At 38.3% G+C, this 25362-nt stretch overlaps 1 protein-coding gene across 5 annotated transcripts in view; it reads right to left on the bottom strand.

The window, feature by feature from the left end:
• PALS2 (protein associated with LIN7 2, MAGUK p55 family member) overlaps positions 1 to 25362 on the bottom strand; it is a 54887-nt gene that overhangs the window by 24929 nt on the left and 4596 nt on the right. For 2 of the 5 annotated variants that reach the window (XR_014883885.1, XM_085226204.1), the window contains exon 2: positions 1035 to 1156. Coding sequence is in view for 4 of the 5 variants with exons in the window: in XM_085226204.1 (XP_085082330.1) it covers positions 1035 to 1151 (117 nt within the window). In the remaining variant the exon portion in view is untranslated. The remainder of the gene's footprint in view (positions 1 to 1034; positions 1157 to 25362) is intronic. The other 3 variants (XM_085226206.1, XM_085226207.1, XM_085226205.1) reach the window with 3 other exon arrangements.

The following is a 25362-nucleotide window of genomic DNA, read 5'->3' as shown; positions in this document are numbered from 1 at the left end:
TAAATAATCAAGTGTACCTTGAAATCTCAAACCCTGCTAAATCCCCATTTTATTTAATCACTACTTTATGTCAGTACACATATTGCTGCTTCTCTCTTCTGAGTAACGTTCTATTTGTAATTAACAGTTAAACAAAAGTGAATTCTTACACAAACTCTTATGTTTTCCTTTCCAGCTTTTTATAGAGCAAAATCTGTACGCAATGATCCTTTAGCTGTACAGGATATTTCCTGGCTGCCCACAGGGCATTGCTTCAGATATTTATTCATATTAAAGAGACAGCTATATTTCAGTTAACTCTTTTTTCTCTTGTAAGGAATATATTTTTATGAAGAATAAGAAAGAATGCAAGTGCTATATGATATTGGCTGCATTTTCTTGTGATAAAATAAGCTACATTTTAACTTTAGGGTCTAAAGAATTTTAGTGTCAACATCACCTTAGATACTTATAAATGAATACTACCATCTATGAATAAAGTAGTCACGTAATGTAAGACCAAAACTAAGGCTAGCCCATGTCTGACTGCTGCCAATCAAAGACCCAACTATTACTCTGAGATCTAGGAAAGGGCTTGGAGAGCATATTTCATTGGGTTGATCAGAAAGTCATTCTGAGCCAAAAAGGCAACTTGTTTATGTCATGGGGGAAAGAAGATTATTGCTCTCACTTTTCATCTTTGGAAAAAATGCTAGAAAACAAGAGATATAGGTTTTGCACACAACAGGGGTCACAAGGCTATTAAAACCAAATATCTCTGATTTCAAGTATTTTGACATTATCTTCATAAATAACATTAACACATTACTACCAAAGTCCCTGAGTTTTACTCTTTCCTCTAGATCTCCCATGTATCAATAAATAGTTGTACACAGAAATTATACCAAATACACTCTGTTTTCAAGAACACCTTTAAGCCTTCTAACAAGACATACCATACATCAAAGGCACACCTCAATCCATACTCAGTGTTTCATGTAACAGTACCAGTTACAACATTTTCAGATTCTATTCAGAGCAGGACATTGAAATACCTTAGCAAGTGATCTTACAATAGGGTTTTCCATGATTCCTTTGAGAAAAATTAGGTCTATTTCTTCAGCGCCTGTCGACGTCGGCAGATCAGTAAGGTTATCCAGTACCTGCTGCATGGCTGCTGACAAGAGAAAAAAAAAAGACAAACAAAACAAAACAAAACAAAACACAAAAGAAAAACCTAAGTATTGAGCAAAATAGACTTGGATAATTAGCAAAAACTCAAAAAAAAACACCACGGTATTAGAATTAGAGATTTTAAACAGCTAACTACTGAGCACAAGCAGGCAGAATGGATAAACTAATATTCTTTTATTTGAAAGATGGAAATAAGTTATCTATCCAAATCCTTAGCATCACAGTCAACTCGAAGGAATGTTCTGGGCCTGGATTAAACATTAACTATTACTTAAAGACTGACAAAAATCTCACGTATAAATTAGATATGCATAATATCCAAATACAATGAAAGCAACTAACCTGTGATTGTTTTGTTTCATCTCTCTTTCACAGAAAATTTTCAGCCCTCATACATAAACCAAACAACTGTAAGTTTTAGAATGCTTCTAGGGGCAGATGTCACTGTTCTTGAAATGAATACAACTTCAATTATTTTTAACCAAAAATGTATTGCTAAGGAAGATCTCGACAACACTTGCGTGCACTCCCAGCAGTCATTTACAGCCCCCAGTTCTGACTTACTGCACTCTGGCACTAAGTGCTGTAAATGCTAACACCAAGCTGGCTCCACAACATACTTGTATCGGGAAGTGTATCTTAGAACTTGAAGCATACTGTATTTGCATGGTTTTCCCAGTGGAGATATTCTTGGCTATCAACAGCCCACAGAGAGAACTACAGTAGCTTGGGTTGAAAGGGAACAATGGCGCTCAAGAAAAGCTCTGTAAATCCTACCATCCCCACTGTCCTGTCTCACAATGTCATTTATGAGGTGATGAGAATTTATTGTATAACCACGTCCTTCAACCCTTTCATTTAAGATAGAATTGAAGAAAACAGATCCTTTATGTTAGACAGCAGTCAGCACATTCACACACTGCAGAGTTCTCGTGCATTTGAGCGTGTGTGCAGCAGCCCCTTGCAGGCACTTCCTAGGCTAGCTTCAAGTCTGCAGAGATGAGTGTATGCAAGCTCAGGCTCAGCACACAAGCGTACATCACTGAAGAAAATTATGAAGTCCTTCACAAAGTAAATGATTTGTTTCACCTCTTCCAACACACAATTAAATACACTCATCTTGTTAGCATTACTTTAGCAGTGAAAAACCTACACTGTTCTTTTTTCTAACAGTGTTGTTAAACTCTTGCAGAGTTATGTTTGCATATTCAGACACACACATACATAGGCCTACTAAAAATTTTTCTGTCAAGCTCCTCAACAAAAGTGTTAGAAAAAAATACTGTGTACTGCAATACTCTTCATGTTGCATAGCAGCATATGTCAAGATAATCAGAAAGCCTATATGCCCCCCTCCCACACAAGAATTTACCCTCAACTCTCCTCATTGCTTTATAATGAAAGTTATTATGAAACACGGCAAAGCAAGAGAACAACAGCATTTCTCAACACCTACTTTCTAATTTGAATGTTTCATAGACAATTCCATTCCAAGAAAATACTTTCTGGCTGTACTTTCCCTCAAGTAGAGCTGACTTTTCAACGATCAAATCATCTTGTATGGTACATTTTAACTACAGCAGCAAATGTCAAGAGACTTCATATTTTTTTAATGCTCTAACCAAGCTTCTCGCTTCCAAAGCACAAATCCTCTGTGAAACCATGGGAAGGAAGAAAAGTGACACTTAAACTGTGCTTTCAGATTCTGAAGCAATACTATTTCTATGTTTTCAATAGACGAGGTGCTGTTAGTGATAACACGTTGGATAAAGTCACCAAACCAACCTGGAAATAGTCCCTGTCTTCCTCAGACTAAGTATGTCTTACATCTTGAGGAGTCTAGCTACCAATGCATAAGGCATTCCCTATATATCTCCATGTTAATAAACTGTTTCCTATGTAACCCTTTCTGAATTCAGTTAAGAGATCTTGAGAAATAGATAGAACTAAGGAATTTAGAGGTCACCAAATCCAAATATTCTATCAAATGCTGCCTTTGAGCCTCCCATCTCTTCTTATTCGGCACATCTGCCCTTGAAATGTTGAGAGAGGTTATTTGCTGGGGAAGGTGGGGGAGAGAGAGGGAAAAAAGATGAGGAGAACTTAAATGTAAAGTCAGGCATCCAAGAACCACAGTGAACAAATAGCCTGGTAGGCTGTCAAATTGCATAAGCCAGGTTCTCAGGAGTGCTACGTGTTGTTGAGTGCTTTGGTGTCAAACAAAAAAAGAAGTGTCTGCTTTTCTTTTGGGGGAAGTATTAACTATGTCTCTTGTCTCTCCCCATTCCATCTTTTAGAGGAAACTGGTAAGAACATATTAACTTTAAAAGCTGTACTATTTACTTCCTTCTCCCTCCAAATAGAAACCTTTTTTGCATATTCAAAGAGCTGCCTGGGTAAAGCTTCTAATGTTCATCACAACAAAGGATTTGCTTTTGTGAGAATAATAGGTAATAAGCACAGTTGAAGGAAGGAGCAAGGAATACAGACATTACAAGAAACACACCTTGACAATAGCCTCCAGATAGCATAGGAACTAAGCAGCAGAAAGAGGCTTTCAGGTGAGACAAGGTGTTGAAGTAAAGGACTCTCAGGAACAAAGTACCAACAGAACAGAGCTTGAGATAGGACTCCTAAGAGAAAATGAGATTACAATGGGACACCTTCACTAGAGCCCCTGGCTTAGTGACAGGGAAAACACACACACACCTAATTCCCACAATCAATTTTCAAAGAACATCTTCATAAACTTTGGAAGTTTAAAGCCTGAAGCAAGACTCAGCAGGAACATACTATTCTGTTGTGTACATGCACTGAACAATTTATCCCTACTGAGCAGGTGAGTCTATACTCGAAGTAACTAGTTTGTCATTTGAACCCCTTATCAAAAAGGGAAAGGAAGATGCAGGGGGAAGGCGTGTAAACTGGTCTTTGTAGTAGTTACCATGCATCCTCGTGTCTAAGAGCACAGAAATTTCACTTATGAATGCAGAATTTACTAACCAGAATTAACTCATCCTAAATTCATGTATGCTTCTTCAGATAAGCAAAGGCAGATGCTTCAAAGGCTTAATCTACATACTGTACCTTACAGCAGTAAATTCAAATCAAATAGAAGTAAAAGTTACTATGACAAACGCTTCCTAAGAAAAAAAAAAAGATTTTCAACAAGCTCTCAGCTGTGACTCTTCCATCAAATCTGATTTTTACTTTTTCTTTCAGTGCCTAATTCTTGACTAGATTAATTCTATGTAGAGGAAAAAGGAAGCATACATTTAAATAAATTTTCCAGATTTGCAGACAGAAGACAAATGTGTCTCTCACTAGGGAAAATGAAAGCTTTGCAGAATGAATACCCTGCACAGATTTTTTAGCTTAATTTCATTTTATTATTCTCCAAGCTAACAAACGAACGGGGAATTAAAAGAAAATTGTGTAATATACTTAAATAAATGTATGCATAATTATTTTCCCATGACCCACTCATTTGGATAGGGAGGTGCGATAAAAACCTCAAGGACTATTGGTGAGAGTAGTGGTAGAAATCTAGAAAGTTAGATTAAAATCTTGTCACATACACAAGTTTGGAAACAATTTCTCACAGGGAATGAAAATCTTTTCAACAGGGATATATCCAAAAGAAAAGTTTCTTAAGACACCGAAATACATACAGGAAAAAAAAAAGAAAAAAAAAACAGAGGATTTATACTGCAGGTTATTCAGTTATCTGAACTGTTCGCTTCTCTCACCACAGGAATACCAATGAACATGCCAACATTTTGAACTGGCACAAATTATTCACTAACAGACTATTCATTAAGAATATATGAAATATTAACTAGAAACAGAGGGCTTCATCAGCGTAAGGTTCAGAAACCAGGGTAAGATAAAAATCTCTGGGAAAGCAGTGTGCAGTGAGACACAGGACATTGTACTCACATTGCCACTGCCAGCAACTGAATACACCAAGCAGAGATCAGATTTAGAAACCAGACAAGAGCTACACAAAGAACACACAACTGCAGCCTGGTCTCTCTGCCACGTTACAAATCAGTTACACAATGCCATGTGAAGAATGCCTATGCTGTTACTGCTGTAGGGTACAGTGATGCTTGGGTTCTCAACCATCCAGAAACTGTGCACGTACAGCAGTGTGAGGTGTTCTCCAGGCAGGTAGCACTGGGCTAGAGTGGCTGTACCCCTACTGATAACCCTCTTAAGTTTTTCTGAGCAGCACTCCACTGTAACATCACGTTGGCATGTTTTCTAAGCAGGACTCTTCCTCAATCAGTAAAGAATGGACCTCCTCTCGAAACAGCCAGATTGTTTAATTAAGGAAGCTGCCGCCTGCACCATGCATACCTCCTTGACTGCAGAATCAGAGAAATGAATAGCATATCTGACAGTGAATTAGGAACAGAAGAAGGAACAATCTAATTGATAAGACTGAATGCTCCCCTGGAAACTTACAGTCTACTCACTGAATTTTTGCATGTTGAAAAAAAGTAACAAATGACTAGAGATGTTTTCTATTTTTTTAACTTCATTTTCTCCACATCTTCTGACAAGCAGAGACTAAACTATTTTAACTATAAATAGAAGCTCAGCAGCCCATACCCTTAACAGACCCAGCTCTAGTACATTTTACTTGCCCATTTTCTGTCATGGATCTTATGGTCACAAGTCATGGGGGAAACAACACTTCCGCATCCTAAATACTGTAGTCCCACTTCTTTCAGGCTATTCAGTTCAGCTACAAAATGAAGCAGCACACATTTTTCGACGAACAAATGGACCTCACAGCTGTATCTTTTGGAAAGAAGAACAGTATTTCAAAATTATTTCAGTAAAGATAAAAAGGGAACACACACAGCATCACACCTCCAAAACTAGCGGAATTAAAAGGCTGTGTTTCATTTGCAGAGAAATATCATGACCAACAATACGATACTGCCAATAGCTAGATTGAAATTCAGTACCGAGGAAGTTGTGATGGACTTCTTGTGAAGAACTGTAAAGAAATCATCTCAATCATAAAGCTGCCTTAATGTGAAGCCCACTAATGTCGATGTTTCGATGATAAACCTATGCAGGTATTTAAACGACAGTAACATCAAAAACCTTGGTAATACTCATTAGAGAAAGACCAATGCAAGATTCAGACACAGATGATGAGGAACTGAGAAGCAAACACACAAATATGCTGAATGTCTTTTCTGACAGATAAAAGGTATTTCATGTGATAGTTTGTACTGGACAAGTCTAAGCCCACAGCTGAAAGTCCATTGCATTAAAAAAAAAAAAGTTAAGCAGAATAGAATCCTGCACGGCAGTTTCTTTTTTACAGCCTGAGCCACCTAATGAATGTGCTTCTTCATGATGGTATTTTTGCCACTGAAAGAGGCAGGGAGGCATAAGATATTTCTGAAAGGTTCAGAAGATGCAATTTAAAAGAATTCACTTTTCCATTTTTCTGCTTAAATAACTTCCAATCTCCACCAAAAATAAGCAGCATTTTTCAGTGAATTAAAACATATATAAATGTTTGAAAAAAAATCAGTTAAAACAAACAATCACTTAAAAGTAAATATTTTCTTCTCAGTGGTACATTTAGGAAAATAACAGAACACAAGAAAATACTTTTACTGTGAGGGTGGTCAAACACTGGAACAGGCAGCCCAGAAAAACGATGGAATCACATCCCTGGAGATACTACCTTCAAATGAATATTGGTAACTCATACTAATAACTATACAGAAAGATAGAAATCTCCACTCTTTCCATGATATAAGAGGTTCCAGTTTAAGCCCTCAAATACCATCAGCTCATTGATGGATGCCTGCATCTCTCTAGGGCATCTCAGGTGACACTGAAGATGATGTACTACAATTGCTGGTTTTGAGCTAAACATAAGAATTTTCACAACACCGGAAAAAAAAAAAAAAAAAAGAAGCAGACCTATGCCTCCAAACGATTTATGAAATGATACTGAATTGCTAATATGCTATTTTACAACTTCTAAATACTGTTCATTACAAATGCAGTGACTACAGTAAGTCTTTGCTGAATGTCTGAACACCACCACTACCAGCTGCCAACAAATAAATTTACTTCCACAATTTCTGAGAAGATTACACATTGCCATAAATATCTACAGCTTTTGTTCTAGCTGAATTTTCATGACCGTGTTAATCCTCCTAAAGGACAGTACTAAGAAAGGAGCCACATTTTAAAATCAGCTTAGTTTCCCCCTCAAAATTTTATATTTCAGTTAAAATAAGACATAGCTTAAAAGAAACCACTACTTTTCCTCTCACTATAATATGTTGCCATTTTGATGAAATATTTTTTGAGATCTTTAAGAAAACCTTCTGCATGTATACATTTCTTTGAACCTGTTAAGCTACAGATACGAAGTTCAAATATTGCAGAGATTGAAGAAATTGCTATCAAGCACTCGAATAACCCAGAAGCCTAAGTCTGTAGGAGGTCACGGAGGACAGTGAAGGGAAAAAGAGATATTCCATACTTCTGAAAGCCACTATCTGTAGTCTAGACAAGTAGGACAGTATAAGCTTCCACTGCAGGAAAAAGTAGATGTGTTTCAGTAGGAAGACAGGAATAGAAAAGTAGTTGAAGATGTGCAGAACCATCTATCACACTGATGTCCTAGCAAATTGGAAATCAGTGAAGAACTCTTCCTAAACCAGATTCCCTCTTCAAACAAACAATAAATTTAGGAAGAGAAAAGAGTGAACAGTCTCCCAAATGGAAAGAGTTCTACTTTGTGTGTTACATACTTTCATCCTGTCTCTGGTTTCAATAGTGTCTTAGCAGGAAAATGTGAGCTGTGAAGCCCTGAGATACAAGTTCTGCTGCACTTCTAAGAGCAGACACTCCAGAAACAACTCAACAGGCAGTTCAGGTCTTATTACGAACGCATTTATTTAAGTATTTATTTAGGCACACTACACAGGTGTACTTCCAAAGGAGAAAGCCAGAATTCACAAGGACTGCAAGGTACTCTGCTGACAATGTGAACGTCATGGCACACAACAATACGCAAGAGCCATTACGTAACATGCTTTGTCTAAGTCTGCCAACAAGACATGGAATCTTTATAAAATGAGTTACTCTATATAGAGCAAAGTAACAACACTGTGCCCACTTGTAGAGTAGTGAGGTTCTTCCAGCCCTAGCATCTCCAGAGACCCATGATGAATCCCATTACTGGAGATCCTGCTGTTATCGCTGAAGTTTGCATCCTTCCCATGAAATCACCTGATCACTCCTTCCACTCAATTAAAAAAAAGCCACTGGGCATTTCCTAAATCTTTATCAACATGTAACTGAGTTTGAGCAGATCTTACTTAATCCAAACCTATTTGGTTTGGATTACCTACCTATTTATAGGTAGAAGACAATGCTTCAACTTTCACTTCTCTAACATAAATAATGCAGTTGAGCCTCTCCTATTTATAAGGCAAGAAGCAAACCTTGAATAATTACTCCTCTTCCTACAGTCTCTTCCAATCTGTACCTCCTTCCAGCATGAACAGTCAGAACTATTCAAAGTAAATTGGATGCAAGTCTCATGAGCTCCTTGCACAACACCAGTAATATTTCCCTTTCTACTGATACAGGCAGATCATATGGTCTATTTTGTCTTACAGTTATATTATATTATATGGTCAGCTCAACCTGCTGGCCTGACAGAAAGGAGTGCAAAATATCATTTTGAACTTCTGTCTCCTAAACCTTAATTTGTAGCTGAATTGCCCTTTCCTTTAGGTGCAAAACACTACATACAAATTTTGTCCCACTGCTATTACTCCAGGCTTTAAATTCTTTTTTTTCACATTGGTTTTCATCCTCTTTATATTCAAACTCTTAAGACAAGGAACTTCAACTGAAATCATCTCCTTCATTCAGGCGCTGCTGCTTTTCACCCTACCTCCTGCTTGAAGCTGTAGGAGACATCGGAATTCTAAGAAGCAAGAATTCTGTGATGAATGATGATGTAAAACTGTATTAACTCATTCTCAGACTTATCTGATAGCAGAAGGCATTAGTGACAAAACATTCAAACACAGCACTTTCAAAACCAGATCGTCCCACTACGATGCAGGCACTCCAAAATCTACACCTATGCCTTTTCAGTACATCACATCCATGTATTGCATGACCTGCTGCAAAATTCTATTATTATAAAGTATTTGTTTAACTAATTACTTCTAACCTAAACTGCTGGAATATTTAAATCAGATCTGCATCAATATAGACATTAAAATACTTCTATTTCATGTTCTATTATAGATGTTGCACAAACATTTGAAAATTGCTCAAGAAATTCAAAAAATCAGAACACAAACAGGAACAAGCACAATATAAGGTGCTTTAGAAAAGATTAAGATCATCTCAACATACTGTTTTGTATCTAGAAATGAAAGCTACTCTAATTTACAGTAGAAAATGCATTTGATTATTATATGATTCCTACCCCATTTGTTCTAGGAGAAAAGACCCACCATGCAAGACGGTGTATGGTGCAATTTTCCATTAATTCAAACTTACTTAATTTCTCTCCAAGTTTTCCCCTGCAAAGCAACCTGTGAATGTAAGGTTTAAGACACGAACAAAACTGTAAAAATTATTATATTTAGAGTAGTTGTCTCTGGACGAGGACCTCACTTTCATAGCATCACACAGTACACTTTCCAGAAGTCTCATCTGCAGTTCATTGCCAACCTCTAACACGTCCACTAAAATAATCATCCCATCACTGCTAGCAGTGACATATTGGATAGAAAATGGTTTTTCCAAAATTTTTTGTAAATGACATTGCTGATGTTTTTAAAATGGTGAAGAACACGACATAAAACTTTTCATACTTCAAAAGAGATGGCAAAACATAATGGCTTGTTAAATGATTGAACTGCATTACTGTCCTAAATGCATCTACCATTTGAAAAACATTTTCCCAGCAAGATTCTATTCTAAAACTTTTCTTTCAACTAAACACAGTCACATTTTGCACAACTACTCCTTATTCTCAGCAGTTACATTACTCTAGCCCTAGGAAGCATATGCTCAAGAACCCTGCAAAAGGAATGAAGAGATCACCTTGACACTCAAATTGTGAAGGGAACTGAAAAACTCCACGGATAAACTCACACTGCCTTTAGTTATGCATTTTAACTCCCAGACTCCTTTTCCACAGAACATCATCATGATTATTCAGGTTCACAAATGTTTGATTAAAATGGGAAATTAAAGTTCAATTTAAGAATATCTAGGCACAGCAATGAGGGGAAATGTTATTTCTAGTGGTCTTCAGACAACCTGCATTAAGAACCACACGTTTTTAAGAAAATGGCAATTTCAGATGTTCACCACCTTCACTTTGAAGTCATTTTGCAACTCACTGCTGTGAACACTAAAAGACAATTTTCCGCATGTTATAAGGTAGATACAGATGCAGAAACTGCAAAGGGTACCTTCGAAACAGTGCTCTGCAATTGTACCTGTGATGCATACTGACAAGTTTGAAATTTTCTACTCTATTTCCTCAGAATACCAAGTTCGGTTACATCAAGTTCTGCACATTCACTTCTGAATTTTCAATCATGTACTAAATCATACGAACCAAAGCAAAAAGCAACAACAATAATACAACCAAAACCACAGAGCTTTTAAGCAAAGGCCTACAGTAAATAATTTGTGACTAAATAGTTAGAAGTTTTTTAATTACACAATGAATTTGAGACACTTGTCCACGCAGCTCTTCCTTTAAACATATTAGTTGGCAGAACCTTGAGAACTTAACTTGAGAGTAGCAGAAGGGCTGCAGCAAATAAGAGGAAAACAAATAAATTTCATGCCCTGAAATGTAATATTCAGCTTTGTATACAAACAACATCTTGCTTCGTACAGCTATCAATGTTTCATCCCCAATGCCCAAAGAATGAGCTTAAATTGAGTATTAAGTACAACTCACTACCAAAACTATACACTGAGAAGTCAGAAACACATTATGTGCCCAGATATAATCTGCTGCTATTGTAGCAGGCCCAGGCCCACACCAGGTGACATGAAAGTAAGCTAAGTCTAGTAACTCCTGTAACAGAAGACAATTATCTCACTTCAGTTTATTCCTCATCTTTGATAGCAAAGAATATGCTTCCAGTCACCTACATTACATAAATTCCTCCCTCCATTACTGTAGCAGAAGCCAAATTCTGCAAATCTTCTGTTGAATTCACTACCCTCCCTCCTCCCCCCAGAAAAAAGAAATTCTGGTAAACGCAAAGACAGCCAAACTTTCCATCTTGGACAGTCTACAGCACTGCAGAACTTAATCAAAGAACACAGTCCATCAAGGCTTTTAATCATTTTCCTAAATAGGAAAATCACTGTGATACATGAATGTAGAAATGTTTAAAACTATGATGACTTCTATTTCATACCATGACCTCTTTCACAGCATGCTTTTGTTTTAAAATGAGGTCACAATCAAACTTGTTCATAGGAGTGCATCTGAAACTGAAAAACTACAGAGAGGAACAAATTTAAAGAAACTTTAAGAACATTTCTTCTAAGTCTCCAAACTCAAACTGCTGTTTCATTTAAAACAGTTCATATATATCCCTGTATGCTATCTTCGATCCCATTTACAGTGGCATAGTAAAAGCTGTCTGACTTTCTTGTCTTTGACCCTCAGTTCTATTGCTCAGGGGTCTCAGAGAAGTTTGGGGTGGGAAGAGAGGAGAGAGACAGATGTTAGTTCAAGCAGTAGCTCATAGAGTGATGATCCCCCTTGGTTTCTTGGCTACGGAATCTCTCAAATTTGCACAAGTTTCCAGGCCCAGTGAGTGACTTCAGTATCACAAGTCAGAGTGACTTATATTCTAAGTCCATCAACAGAAAAGAAGTGGAGAGGACTCTCAAAATAGCCTATTAAAATCCCCCCATGCAAAATCACAAACAGCAAGTTAGGTACTACAACTCTTCTCCATCCCCAATCTTGGAATCCCACTGCAACAGATAAATAATTTCATGTTTTGGCTTTTCCACAAGAAGGTTTTATTAAGCCAGGGTCTTGACCTAGAAGAGTAATTGCTTTGCCAACTGTCTTCAGCATGGCAGTTAAGAGGACTGTTTCATCACACTAAATGAGTTCTCAGGGCAGTCAGTCCCATCCATAGTGGTTTCTGCTTATTATATTCCCCATTAAATTCCTCTTTACCAGAAGTGTATTGGGCCTGAGAGATATATAAAAAGAGAGCAATGTACCCTCCTGTGGATAAATTGGTTTTTTGGACAGAACTAACTTTAAGATTGTGGAATAATTTAACATATTCTCAAGTTCCTGAGTGAACTTAAAAGGGCAATGATGTCTTCTTCCATAACGCTAAAATACTCAATGTTTTCTGGGTGTTACAAGATCAACAATCATTCATAACAAATCATAGCTACTGGAAACAGAAAACAAATACTATATTGACCAACTATATTGGCCATACAGAATATAAAGGAAGCAAGAATCAAATAGATGAAGTATTCATTGGCTTTGAAGTTAAATGGCCTTATTTTTCCCCATCATTTTGAAAGTCCTGAAACAAAACCTAGTCTATGAGATTATGCATTTTCAGAAAGTGCAAATCCCTCTTCAAAACAAAGCAAATCAATCTGTTTGATTGGTTTTGCTGGTTTTTTTTGGTTCCACTCCCTTTTCCCCACTCCCCCAAAATCTCTATTTTTAATTGATTTTCCTCTACACTGGTAAAGGAAATAGAAACAAAACACAAATAGAAAGGTTGTAGGGCACTGGAACAGGCTCTCCAGGGCAGTCATCTCACTACTGAGCTTTCCAGAGTCCAAGAAGCATCCAGACAACACTCCCAAACATTTGGGTCATCCCGGGTGGAGCCAGGAGTTGGACTCAATGCTCCTTATGAGTCCCTTCCAACTCTAGATATTCTATGAAATCTGGATTCTGCTTCAACTTTTAGGACACCATGTATGTTAGCGTGGCCTGCAGCATACCTTCACACACTGCACTGGTCATGGGGTAGAAGAACCAAGACTAACATTTGAGACTGAGACTGGCCAGCAGTCCCCTCATCAAAAAGCAGCTGCAATTTTTAAGCAGCCTGAGCTTGCACTTCTCTTAGCTAACAGATTCCAGCAGCTGAGCTACAAGCGTGCTATACATAACCTACATGTGTGTGCAAAGCCAGACCTCAAGTTTGCTTTCTGGCACAGCTGGGGAGGGAAAAATAGCTTGAGAAAACGGATATAAATAAACTACATGCAGATAGCCAGAACATCATCCTTGGACAAATCCAATGCCACAGCAATAAAAGCACAAGCTCAGTCACCCAACCACTCACTGGATTACTGGTCCACATCACAGTGTTTGTCTGCACATAGGGAGCCACTAAAAGGAGCAGAGTGTCATGTTGAAACTCCTTTAATAACATGCAGTTTAGAAGAGCATTTAGCAGCAATAATAGTACAGTACATTGCTTGGATTTTTTTTCCCCATTAATACAATATCATTTCCATGAGTCAAATTTACTGATGGCACCAGGGATTTCTCTATAGAAACTTGCCATGGTAGCAATAGCAATGGCACTTGATTCTGTAAGAAGGAATTTGCATTCAGTGACTGAAGCAGTTGAAACATGAAAGAGGCTTTCTCAACTGCAGGAGTCCTGGCAGAATGTCTGTTTTTCTAAACACAGTGTCAGGATTTAAACACCACATCACTCCTCAGCATAAGTTTTCAGACCCACATAGGCCAGCTTTCACAGAGAAGGAATCAACACTTTCTTTTTAATACCAGAGAGACTAGTCTGAAAATAGCTCCTGCAGCGCTGGTTCAAAAAAGAAGCTAAGTCTCTATATTTAAAATTTCATTTTTCAAATTACAATCTTCCCGTCCAGCACAATGGGCATCAAGGGCTACGAAGCAAAAAGATACTATCAAGTATGCACCATTTCGGCTCAACACAGGATTAAATTAAGGCCAAAAAGGTTGAGAATTAAATAGTCTTGTGAATATTTTTAACAGATTGTAATTACTTGGAATTCAAAATGCAATTACTTAAAATTTTACATGCTCAAATTTATTTTATTTTGAGCGTGTGTGCATTTCTGTGTGCACACGTGTATGCGTGCACACTTAATGAATAAACTGTTAGCATATTTATCAAGCTCAGGCAGTATACACCAAGGTGCATTGCAATTTCTTGGTCCCATGTGCCTGGTAAACATTTTTTACAGTGACAGAATCTGTAAACCCATGCTCAGTCTCCATGTAATTCCTCTCGCCTATATTATCAGCATATGCTGGACTAAAGGAAGAGAAGGAAGTGTAGGAAGCAACTAGACATGCAGACATCCAAAAACAAGACTGGACACATCTGAACTATGACTCAGAATCAGCGATTCAGATTTTTTACCATAAGCACTAAATTGAGTTTGATGCCAATCCAATGGATTTTACACCTCTTTCTAAAGGTGTCAGCCTTCTAAAGAGGTGACAGTCTTCCCTGTTCCTACAAGTACAGAGCTCAAATAAAATTAAGTATTGGCAAATCCACTGATTACCTCAGGACAAACAACATGCTTGAGTTATCTGCAGCTGAATCCAGCACGTTAACAAAGCTAATGTACCACACAGTGTTCTATATTCTTCAAGGAAGGAATATAGATTCTAGAAAAGACACACACTACAATAAAAGCACCCAATTAAGAGATGTGTTATTTTTGATACCTACTACAAAGAAGCTTCTAATAAAAGATCTGGCTGATTTGAATCCTTTGGAGGTTTTTGCTGGATAAGACATTTGGGAGGGATGGAAAACATTTTCATGAATTTGATCATCACTGGGATGCAGCAATTCAAGATGGTCTTACTGAAAGATTATCTGTGGTGGTTTTTTTTGCAGCCATCTGTTTTGTGTATTTCCAAGTTATACAAGCTATTATAACGCAAATGCTCATACTCTCTCCACCCATCATAAGTGTTTATAATATTCACCCAGAAGTTAAACCCTAGTACAAACAGAAGAAGGTGGTCACCTCCAACACAAAATTGTGTTTGAGGCTCCAAAGCCCTGGACACATATTTACCAGTGAATAATTTCTATAAATTCTATTAAGTAAAAGGCAGAAAGAGACTATTATGATGAAGTTATTAAAACTAGGTACAGCAGAAGGAGTGGCTGAGAAGGAAAAAAATAAATGTATCATAGCCTACAGCGTGTTCCAACCGATGGCACAGGAAACACAACTGTCCTTTTCGTACTGTCTAGCACTGAAAAAGAGTGCTTTTGCTATGCTGGAAAGGGAAGCACTCAAAAGGGACTGCCATCTGCTCCGCCTGTCTCCATGTACATAGCCTGGCATTTCTACAAGAACAATTACGTTATGCTGACCGCACAGGATCCCAAAAGCTTAGGGTTCAATTTGTCACCATGTATCACTATTGTCTTAAAAAAAAAAAATTCGTTAGACTGTATTAGTGGGAAGTGAGATTCACACAGGAGGCATGAGTTCTTGCTAAATATTGCTGAAAAGATTTAAGTGTATGCTCAGCTGCAGGAAGATAAGTAGTTCCAGTGACTCCAAAGTTAAGGAATTCACTATGGCTGTTTTTGAGAATTAGGCCAGAAAAAATGAGCAGAAAAGAAGGAAGCCAATTACTGAATGGAAAGTTCATTCTGAGGTTTACATTCAGATCCCTTCAAGAGAAACTCATGAGGTATTTGCATACATTTAACTTCAGTCTCTGAAATGTCACATAGCATGAGTAAGTCTTGAATAACCCACTTGGTTCTCAAAGGTTATTCATACTAATATGTGCCTAATAAAATGCTTTCAACTATCCTTCCATTCACTGCTTATTTCTGTTCACCTAAGAAAACACTCCTATTTCCAAAGTACACCTAAATACTTCGGAAACAGTGTGGAGGCTAAAATCAAAATGGCTTCTTAGCTGCAATTAGAAGGATGAGTATTTTGATTAAAAACAATCTATGCTATAGACATTTGGAGATCTGCCTAACATGTTTAAATTCTATTTTAACAAATGGCCAGTATTTTTATAGTCTTGATGACTCTTCACTTCTTTTGCCTTTTTTCATCCAGTTAACTCAGGCAGAAGTTGCCAATTAACTCTAAAAACAATGCAATAAGAGCTTTAGTAGGACTTCAGTCTTGATCACAGATAACCTAGTAATTCTAGAGAATATTTGCTGAAATTTATGATGCATCCAACATCTTCGAATACATGATAGTGTTTCTGAGCCTCACTTGAAGAGATGGTATTCAATCTACTGCTGGCAAGAAATTTTACTACTTTCCATTCCCACCCCACTTCTATACAAGAATTATATGCATGTTGCACTTTACTTCAGTTTTCTTCACAAGGATATGTTACTCCACCAAGAGAAAAGACACCTCTAGATGGCCCTTACTTTCAGAAGATCAAATTCAGCTATCTTGAGAATGGAAGTTGGATATAACGTTGTCACTCCTCTCAGCAGTTAGAGAACACTTGCCCTTCTGGTGCAATTTCAACTGCTGTATTATTTATAAACTAAAAAAAGGACTATTTGTTTTATCCAATACAATCAAAATATCTTATGAAGAGCACTTCAAGAAGTCTAATCTTGTTCTTGGTAACAGAACCACTGGTACTTTTATACACTTGACAACTTACATCAAGGCTGAGAACTTACACAGAATATATTCCACTTATCCCAAACCACAGTTTTGCCAGTGACTACATTTCTTCTTCAAAGGCAGTAAGAATGTCATCTTGAAAAAATATTTTTTAACATATTTATTGGGGTGCTGCTTCTTTCTTACATCTTCAACTGACTAACGAAGGGATTAAACACAAGAACTTCGACTTCTGCTAATAAGCATGAAAAGAATGAAATACTGAAAAGCAAAGAGCCCTTTCTGTCCCTCTCTGTCACTGTTATCATATTCCCACAGGTAGTAGAAACTATTTCTATAACATTATGGCTCTATTCTGTACAGCAACTACTGATCAGGTTCTAAGATCTCATATCAGGCTGATTTCACTGATCAAAGTACATTTCTTGTTCACCTTTCACACAGGATAGTCTAGAATTCCTATCTCCACCCTTTTCACTTGCATCAGAGGACTAAACCAAGAACTTAGAAAAAATGTATTTCCTGGCATCTTAAAACCACGAGTTACTGTAAAAATGGAAGTGTTTTCCAAACAATACTGAACATACCAAACTGTTTAGTTGTCTGCAAAACGATTGAAGTGAGTGAAAGATAAGCCAGCTGCTACAGTTGCACAAAATCACAGAATTGTAGGTGTTGGAAGGGACCTCCAGAGATCACTGAGTCCAACCTCTGTGCCAATGCAGGTTCCCTATGGCAGGTTGCACAGGTGGGCGTCCAGATGGGTCTTGACTATCTCTGCAGAAGGAGACTCCACCACCTCTATGGACAGCCTCTTCCAATGTCCCCTCATCCTTACTGTAAAGAAGTTGAGTTTAGACTCAGGAAAGTAGCTAGGCTACAGGAAAACATAAAGATGAACTTCAGGAAGAATGTTTTTCTTGCTTTTTTTTTTTATTTATTTAATCACAGCAATCTGAAACAAATGATTGTTTCCTTACTGTCTATGCGTTTCCATAGAGTGATTGAAAAATCTGCTCCTGAGCACAGTACTGCCAGACAAACTTAGAGTATTTCTCTTGCTAACCTAGCTAGCAGTCTTTCCTTCAGCTTCAGATGACCACCCATTATAAGCACAATGGTTTCTGAGTACAGTAGGTTCATGCAGGACTTTATGATCCACCAATCCAAAACTCAAACTATTAAAATGATCGATTAACCTCCCCACACTGCATCATTTTGTGTTTATTAAAAACACACCAATGGCACAAAGATAATCAGGGGACTGGAGCACTTCCCCTACGAAAACAGGCTGGGCTTGCTCAGCCTGGAGAAAAGAAGGCTGCAGGGTGACCTCATTGCAGCCTTACAGTAGCTAAAGGGAACCTACAGACAGGAGAGGAGTCAACTCTTTGAAAGGGTTGATAACTGCAGGACAAGGGGAAATGGTTTTAAGTTGAGGGAGGGAAGATTTAGGTTGGATCTCAGGCGAAAGTTCTTTACTATGACAGTGGTGAGGTACTGGAACAGGCTGCCCAGAGAGGTTGTGGATGCCCCATCCCTGGAGGTGTTCAAGGCCAGATTGGACGGAGCCCTGGGCAGCCTGGTCTAATATTAAATGGGGACGTTGTTAGCCCTGCCTGTGGCAGGGGGGTTGGAGATTCACGATCCTTGAGGTCCCTTCCAACCCTGGCCATTCTGTGATTCTGTGGCACAGGAGAGCCTCTAAAACTACACAAAGATATTAGCCAAGGCTAGGTCCACCTTACACACAGAACGCCTGTGTGGAAGATGTGTTGAGAAGAAAGAAGTCCTACAGCAACAGACAAGTTTCTGAAGAGCAGGTAAGCATGCAAACAGGTAAATGTGCTCCTGCACTTGGAGGCTAAGTATCTTTACGCTGTTTCAACTGGACACGTCATTAGGCAGCAATAGTCAATGGCCACAAAATCTGTGAGACATCTTGGTCAGCCTGACATGTTTCCTAAGTTACATATATGGGTAATCATTCATCTGTTGCAAACTTACCTCCAGCTCTGTTACCAAAATGAAAACCAGTACAGGCTCAGTCCTCATAGTAGGCTACAAAGATACAGATATCACATCTGAGTTAGCAAGTGCTGCAGAGAAAATCCATATCAATTATTTAAAGAAACTAAAGAGTAATCCAGGATAAGAGTTTCTCATGTTTAGTCAAATAGATCTCCAGTGCACAACAGCAAATTATGTATGAATACTAGTCCAGGAAGAAGTTGAACTAGTTTTGAATGGAAGCATCGCGAATAGTACAAGTATACCCTATAAATAAAATGAACAGCCCACAAACCTAATCCAGTTTAAAACATCCTCAAGTTAAACATTAGCTGGACTCTGGGAGATTGCTTAGGGAAAATAACTTGTACGCTTAGTTTGTTTTTATACTTCCATACAATCATTGAGGTTGGAAAAGACCTCTAAAATCATCTAGTCCATCCATCAATTCATCCCCACCATGCCCACTGACCATGTCCCTCGGTGCCACATCTACATGGCTCTTGAACACCCCCAGGGACACTGAATCCACCACCTCCCCGGGCAGCCAGTTCCACTGCATCACCACTCCAGCAGAGAACAATTTTTTTCCTAATATCCAACCTGGACCTCCCCTGAGGTTTCTTTCCTGGACAGGTTATGAATGCTGGGCTTTTTCTTTAAAGACAAGTGCTCTGTTGTTTTGTACATATATATATTTGCACATATTCTTAACATGTATATAAAGTACTATATAAAAAAATCCACTGTATATATATATACCCGTGAGTATATGTGTACAAACACAAACAGCAACAAATATGTATTTTTAAAGAGCACTTAATGGACTGACTGCTTGCTCCAGCCTATTAATCATAACAATCCCATTCCGTTCAGACAGATAGGTAACAACATTGAGCAAAAAATGAAGAAGAAAGGTCTTGCAGGGTCTTTCTTTAGAGCAACATTAGTAATTTGGAATTTTTTCCTCACAGGCAGCCACTCCTACAGCTGCTTACTTGCATGCAGTGTTTTAGATTATCCTTTTGGATTTACATTTGCTGCCCAGTGACTCGTGTTAAAAAAAAAAAAAGAAAAAGCAGAGTAGTACATGTGTTGCCTTTGCTGTCCACTAGGTGGACTTTCTTTCTGGAAATTTTCAGTTGTGAGCCTTCAGCATTGTCAGTCTTTTCTCTATCTTAGTTCCCAATCATCTCCAAAAAAAAAAAAAAAAACCAAGCCAAAATCAAATCTCTTTGGAAGTTGGTCATGTGTAGGCCCAGGGCAATTACATAAGGCGTTATTTTAGTTGTGAAAAACACACTAAATTCTGTATTCTGTCACTGCTGTAGATTAGCGTATAGAAATTTCTCAGAAGTTTGTTACTAATAGCGTTTAGATACTTGAAACAGTTACACACTTCTTTATCTGGAAGCTGAATTTAAGGCTATCCAGACACTAGATGTTCTGGCCCCAGCTCTCACTTATCAAGAGACACAGACATCCAAAATAAACGTGTTATGGCTTCTCTTCTGTCTTCTTGAAAAAACTATTCAGAAGTAATGTTAAAAAGAGCTCCCAATACATGCTGATGGTTTCAGAAGCTGCACTGTATGTTGGAAGTAGGATATGGAGTTAGATGGACCTTTGGTTTGATCCAATGAAAACTCTTTATCATTTGAAAACTTACCTTATTAAAGAGCAAATACATTCAAGTTTGTAATGTATTATGTGCTAGGCTGCAGGACTTCGCCAACAATACAAGTAGAAACAGTTTTATCCACTAATGTTGCATTTAGCAAAAGATAACTTGCATGAACATATAATGTTCCTGCACTGTGACAACAGATGCCAACTACAGAATTAAGATGGACTGTCTCTGTCTACGTTCTGACTACAGAATGTCTTTACACCAGAGAACAACAAAAATTTCCTTCTGCCTATTTCAAAGCAGCACTGTACTCTCCAACAACAAGGTTCACACATACTCATCTTTGCAGATTTCCCTGTTAAGCAGTTAAATGCACAGCTACTTTTGAAACCAATTAAAAACAAGTATAAGCAGGCCATTTATATAAAGGTACATACAAGTACTTCAGAATTATTTTCTCATCATGGCTCAGTCAGCTACCCAGAGAACTATCCTTCCTGCTGAAGCTCGTGAACAAAAATGGGAAAAACATTTTCTTGACTGTTCTTTCCAAAGACTAGCCACTTTCATCTACTTATTTCATACTAATTAGCTTTATGTCCCTAGACTTTGTAATAGAGGTAAAAAGAAATGACATATTTTGTTCACACAGCTTCTTACCAAACTACTTTAGTTTGGCAGATCCAGATTTGACAAAAGCATAGCTTAAGCTAGACTTTCTTGAAAATCAAAACTGATTTAGTTTGCTTACTCAGCTTATTAAGTAAATATTTCTGATATTTGCAAATTAAGAAACTCTACTAATGAGACTATAAATTAATGTAACCTTTAAAATGCAAGTATCTTTAGCAATGCTAGTCAAGAAAGAAGGAAGAGTGGCAAGCATTGAAAGCGAACTGAATTTTGAATTAATTACAGAAAAATAAAGCTCAAAACTTGCCCTGAAGAAAAAAACAGTAATCTAATTCAAACTAGTCTATGGCTGTCCAGAGAGATTACCTTCTGGAAGTACAGTAATTACATTTGTAAAGTAAAATCACTTACGCCTGGGGTGGGGAGGCCCAAAGGATTATTTTCTTTTTTAATTTTGAAATGCGTATAAGTTTCATAATGCCATGAAGACTGAGAAAAGAATTTTGAGTACAAGAGTATACATTCTGAGTAACGGGCTTCTTTGGTGGTACTAATCAGATACGTGTAACGAATGCAATCACAGAGCCCCAGAAGTCACCTATGAATGAATACAAAGTTCCGCTTTTCCTTATGAGTTTTCAAAATTAATAGGAGTGTTTGGGGAACTTCTTGCAAAGGCACTTTTTTCCAAACCTGTAATTAGACTAATCTTTACAACTCCAAAGAAAAACTCCCACTGGTTCCACTGGACGTTTCTCTACAGTACCTTATAGCACCTTTTAGCAGTACCTTACAAATGAGATTACCTAAAAGCAAAAAAACTCCACAGTATATTCTTATGAGCTCTAGCTTGCCTAGTAGTCCACAAAAAGTGTTTTAATCCAACAACATATCCATTTACAGCAAAACCTAACAGCACTATTCTGACCCACTGTGATACAAAAGTGTCACAAAATAGTTTGGGCATCTTTACAAAAAAAGTAAGATGCACAGTCAAACAAGTTCTAGCCTTATGTCTTATCTATAAAACTCCAGATTTTCTAGAATATTCTAGATTCCAGAAGCTCAAGTTTTGGACAGCTAGAAAGAAATGATGTGAAACAACACTAGAGGCTTTGAATCAGGTATGAAGCATTTACCTCTCTTGCAACTCTCAGATGACTTAGGTCGATACATCTGAGATCTTCCATTTTATTAGCATAAGAGTCCAGCTGCTGAAGTCAGCCCTTCTCTTTTCCATTCCCCATTCATTAGTACCAATGCAGTACTTCTTTCTCAACTCCGTTAACAGTTTTTCTGTTGCTGCTTACAGCTTTCCTGGACTGCAGTAGCATGTTCTGCTGCTGTTAACATAGGCTGTGCTGCTTCCAGACCTATTTGCCACAATTTCCCAGTTCAGTACATATCCTTCAATTCACAGCCAATAAATTCCCTTAAGCAGTAAACTAGCATGTTCCCAGCAAAGAGCAATAAAAAAAAGTTCTAGCAAAGAAAACGCAGTGACCTCCCCAAGCAATACGCTACTCGGACGGAAGAATCCTTGTTAAATCCAATTAATCAGACCAAGATTCTGAAAAGTATCAAGTTTTGGCAACAGCGCACTTCTACAAAACGTTGAGCGTTGAGCCACTTACCGTTGAGCAGCACTGGCTGCGCCTGCACGGAGCGCAAGGGCAGCCAGCCGGCTCCGCTGCCACGGTGCGGCCAGCAGAGGGAGCGCTCGGGCCACATTTCCACAGAGACACGGCGGGGGCTCCGGGCCGGCCTTCCCACCTCCTGCTCCGAGCTGGAACAGAATCCACCCAACACCATCTTCCCGCTCCTTGCAAGCAACACCCAAACGTCTCACCTTCTCAGCAGCGTGCACCTTCAGCCGCTCTCCCATTCCACTAGCTACGACTTCTAACGCGGTCTTCATCCCAAAGACTTGTAACTTGAAGGCTGGGTGTAATTACATGTAATTTTTTCCTATGTAATTACATGTAAAAATTAAAAGAACTCGATGGCCGACTCAGCGCCTTCCTATGCCTTTCCAATGTTTCTTTTAGTGCACTTATGGTCTGTCCTGAAAACTGCTCAGACAGGGGCAGTAAGAAACAGACACCATCCCTGCCGGCAAGAGCAGCAACTCAACTACAGTTGTCCTCTGTGAGACCAGGTAACGCTAGAGAAGTGTTGTTTGAAACCCAGTAGATCTGGCTACCAAAATACAGTGAGTCCGCTTTAGACCATTTTACCACTATTGAGCCAAGACACCTACGAAATCACAGAGCTGACATCAAAAGAATAGGCTGGGCAACTTCTTACACAACAGGCTCGTGCAAAGGTTAAATTTTGTCTCTGAGGCAAAAGGGCCACCCTCGAGAGTCATGAAAGAATGAAAAACCACAGAGCCAGCCCAAACATCACCAGCATCTCACTTCAGAACGAAGCTTCCCCTGAACATTGCTTTCAGTACCGCACAGAGGAGCGTACATGAAATAGAACAGTATCCTCAGAGAGAGGATCGCATCTGACAAACGCAAATTACATCAAGTGCTTTGGGAAGCTGCTCCTCTACTGCACTGAATAAATCTATGTAGAGCTTCACTGATCAGAGCTGACCAAGTCAACCACTGCTCATCCCAGTTTGCCCTCATTTACCAAATCTGACATAAATAGCAAAACCGTCTCAGCAGATTCACAAAGAGAAAGCAGCTATCTGCATGATTTGCATTCAGATGACTGCCTTCCAGTCATATAAACAATACGTTCACTTAACAGTTTCTCCCTGCCAGCATGTTCTTTACCAACGAATGCATAAATTGAACTTTCTATTGTTAATTACACCTCCTCCTGCTCTTCTACTGACACAAAAGATGAAAGTGAAGCTGTGAGAAGCAGTATGACTACAGGAAACTTAGCACCATTCAAGTAATTTCTAACCAGCAACACAGCGCTGCTACAGCACAACAGTGCAGTACACTATTAAGCCAGAATTGCTTGGAAAGGTGAAAAACTTTTCATTCCATTCATTCACTAGGCTGCAGTTTGTCCCCCCAGTTTTAGAACTTCTGCTGGATAAGCAGTTTCATCTTGCCAAAAAGACTTCTGTGAACCTCCAACAGTGGATCAGGAAAGGCATGGGCAGGAATTTTAATAGGATGGCATGTAAAGGCTGACTTACCAATTGGCCCACTGACTTGTTAAAAAAAAAAAACAAAACTGTGACACAGAAAGTTGCTGAGATGTTTAAATACAAAATACACAAAGGCTTTCATCTGACTATTGCATAACCTACCTCCAACCACCAGATTGGTAACAAAGGAATGAACATGGAATCAAATATTAAAAAATAAAATATAAATGGAAGTGCATAATAACAAGTTTGAATGATTGATACGTTTTCCTTTCCCTCCGCACAGACCTACTTGAGTTCTCCCCCACCGTACGCTTGATGCTGTTTACCCTCAGTCTACTTACCCTGCCTATTTACCCTCAATCTACTTTCCTCTATCCTGTGTTTAGGTATTTAAAGTGATATCCCCTTAACTTTTCATTAATGCACATTTGTCCAGTGGGTGGAGATAAAGCTTTAACTAGAAAGCTAAAAGCAAATAATTTGAGTAGCTACTCTTACTACAGAAATGACACTTGAATACCAACACTATCTCAGCAAAGAGGCTTAAACAAAATGATCTTAAAAGTTTTTCTCTTACCTCCTAATTTTCATTATTTGGAAAGTATTTTGAGAAAAACGTTTGGAATAAACAGATAAAGACTAAAGATACTTTGGTATCAACAGCTGTGTCTCCACCTACTGGAAAAGTGAATTCAACTGCAAAATTAATTTGATCCTTCGAAACGTGGATATGCAAAAGCCATTATAGCAACATACTAGTGTGAAATGCTGAGAACTAGTTCCCTTCTCCCCACTACCAAAAAAAGTTTGTGGAAATTACTGACTTTTCCCCAGGTCAGCATGGATTTCATAAGGTTCCTATTCTCAAACTGTAGCCCAATCAATATATTCCAAATAGCACATCCAAGTGATTTCTTACGTAACATTTGCTGCCAATAAATGTGAAAAATCACCTTCTTGCAATGTCTTACTGACTTCCACTGTGTTTTCACGAGAGCCGGACACTAACATTAGGATGAGTTCTTTAGACAACTGACATGGGTTAAACACACAGAACTGCTGTTAACATGGAGCATTTTCAACATGTAACACTCTTGTTTAA

The sequence above is a fragment of the Meleagris gallopavo genome, chromosome 6 (genome assembly GCF_905368555.1).
Source record: "Meleagris gallopavo chromosome 6, MGAL_WU_HG_1.1, whole genome shotgun sequence".
In the NCBI taxonomy this organism is placed as follows: Eukaryota; Metazoa; Chordata; class Aves; order Galliformes; family Phasianidae; genus Meleagris; species Meleagris gallopavo.
The sequence above is the reverse complement of the archived record's forward strand: the minus strand, read 5'-3'. Positions and strand labels throughout refer to the sequence as shown.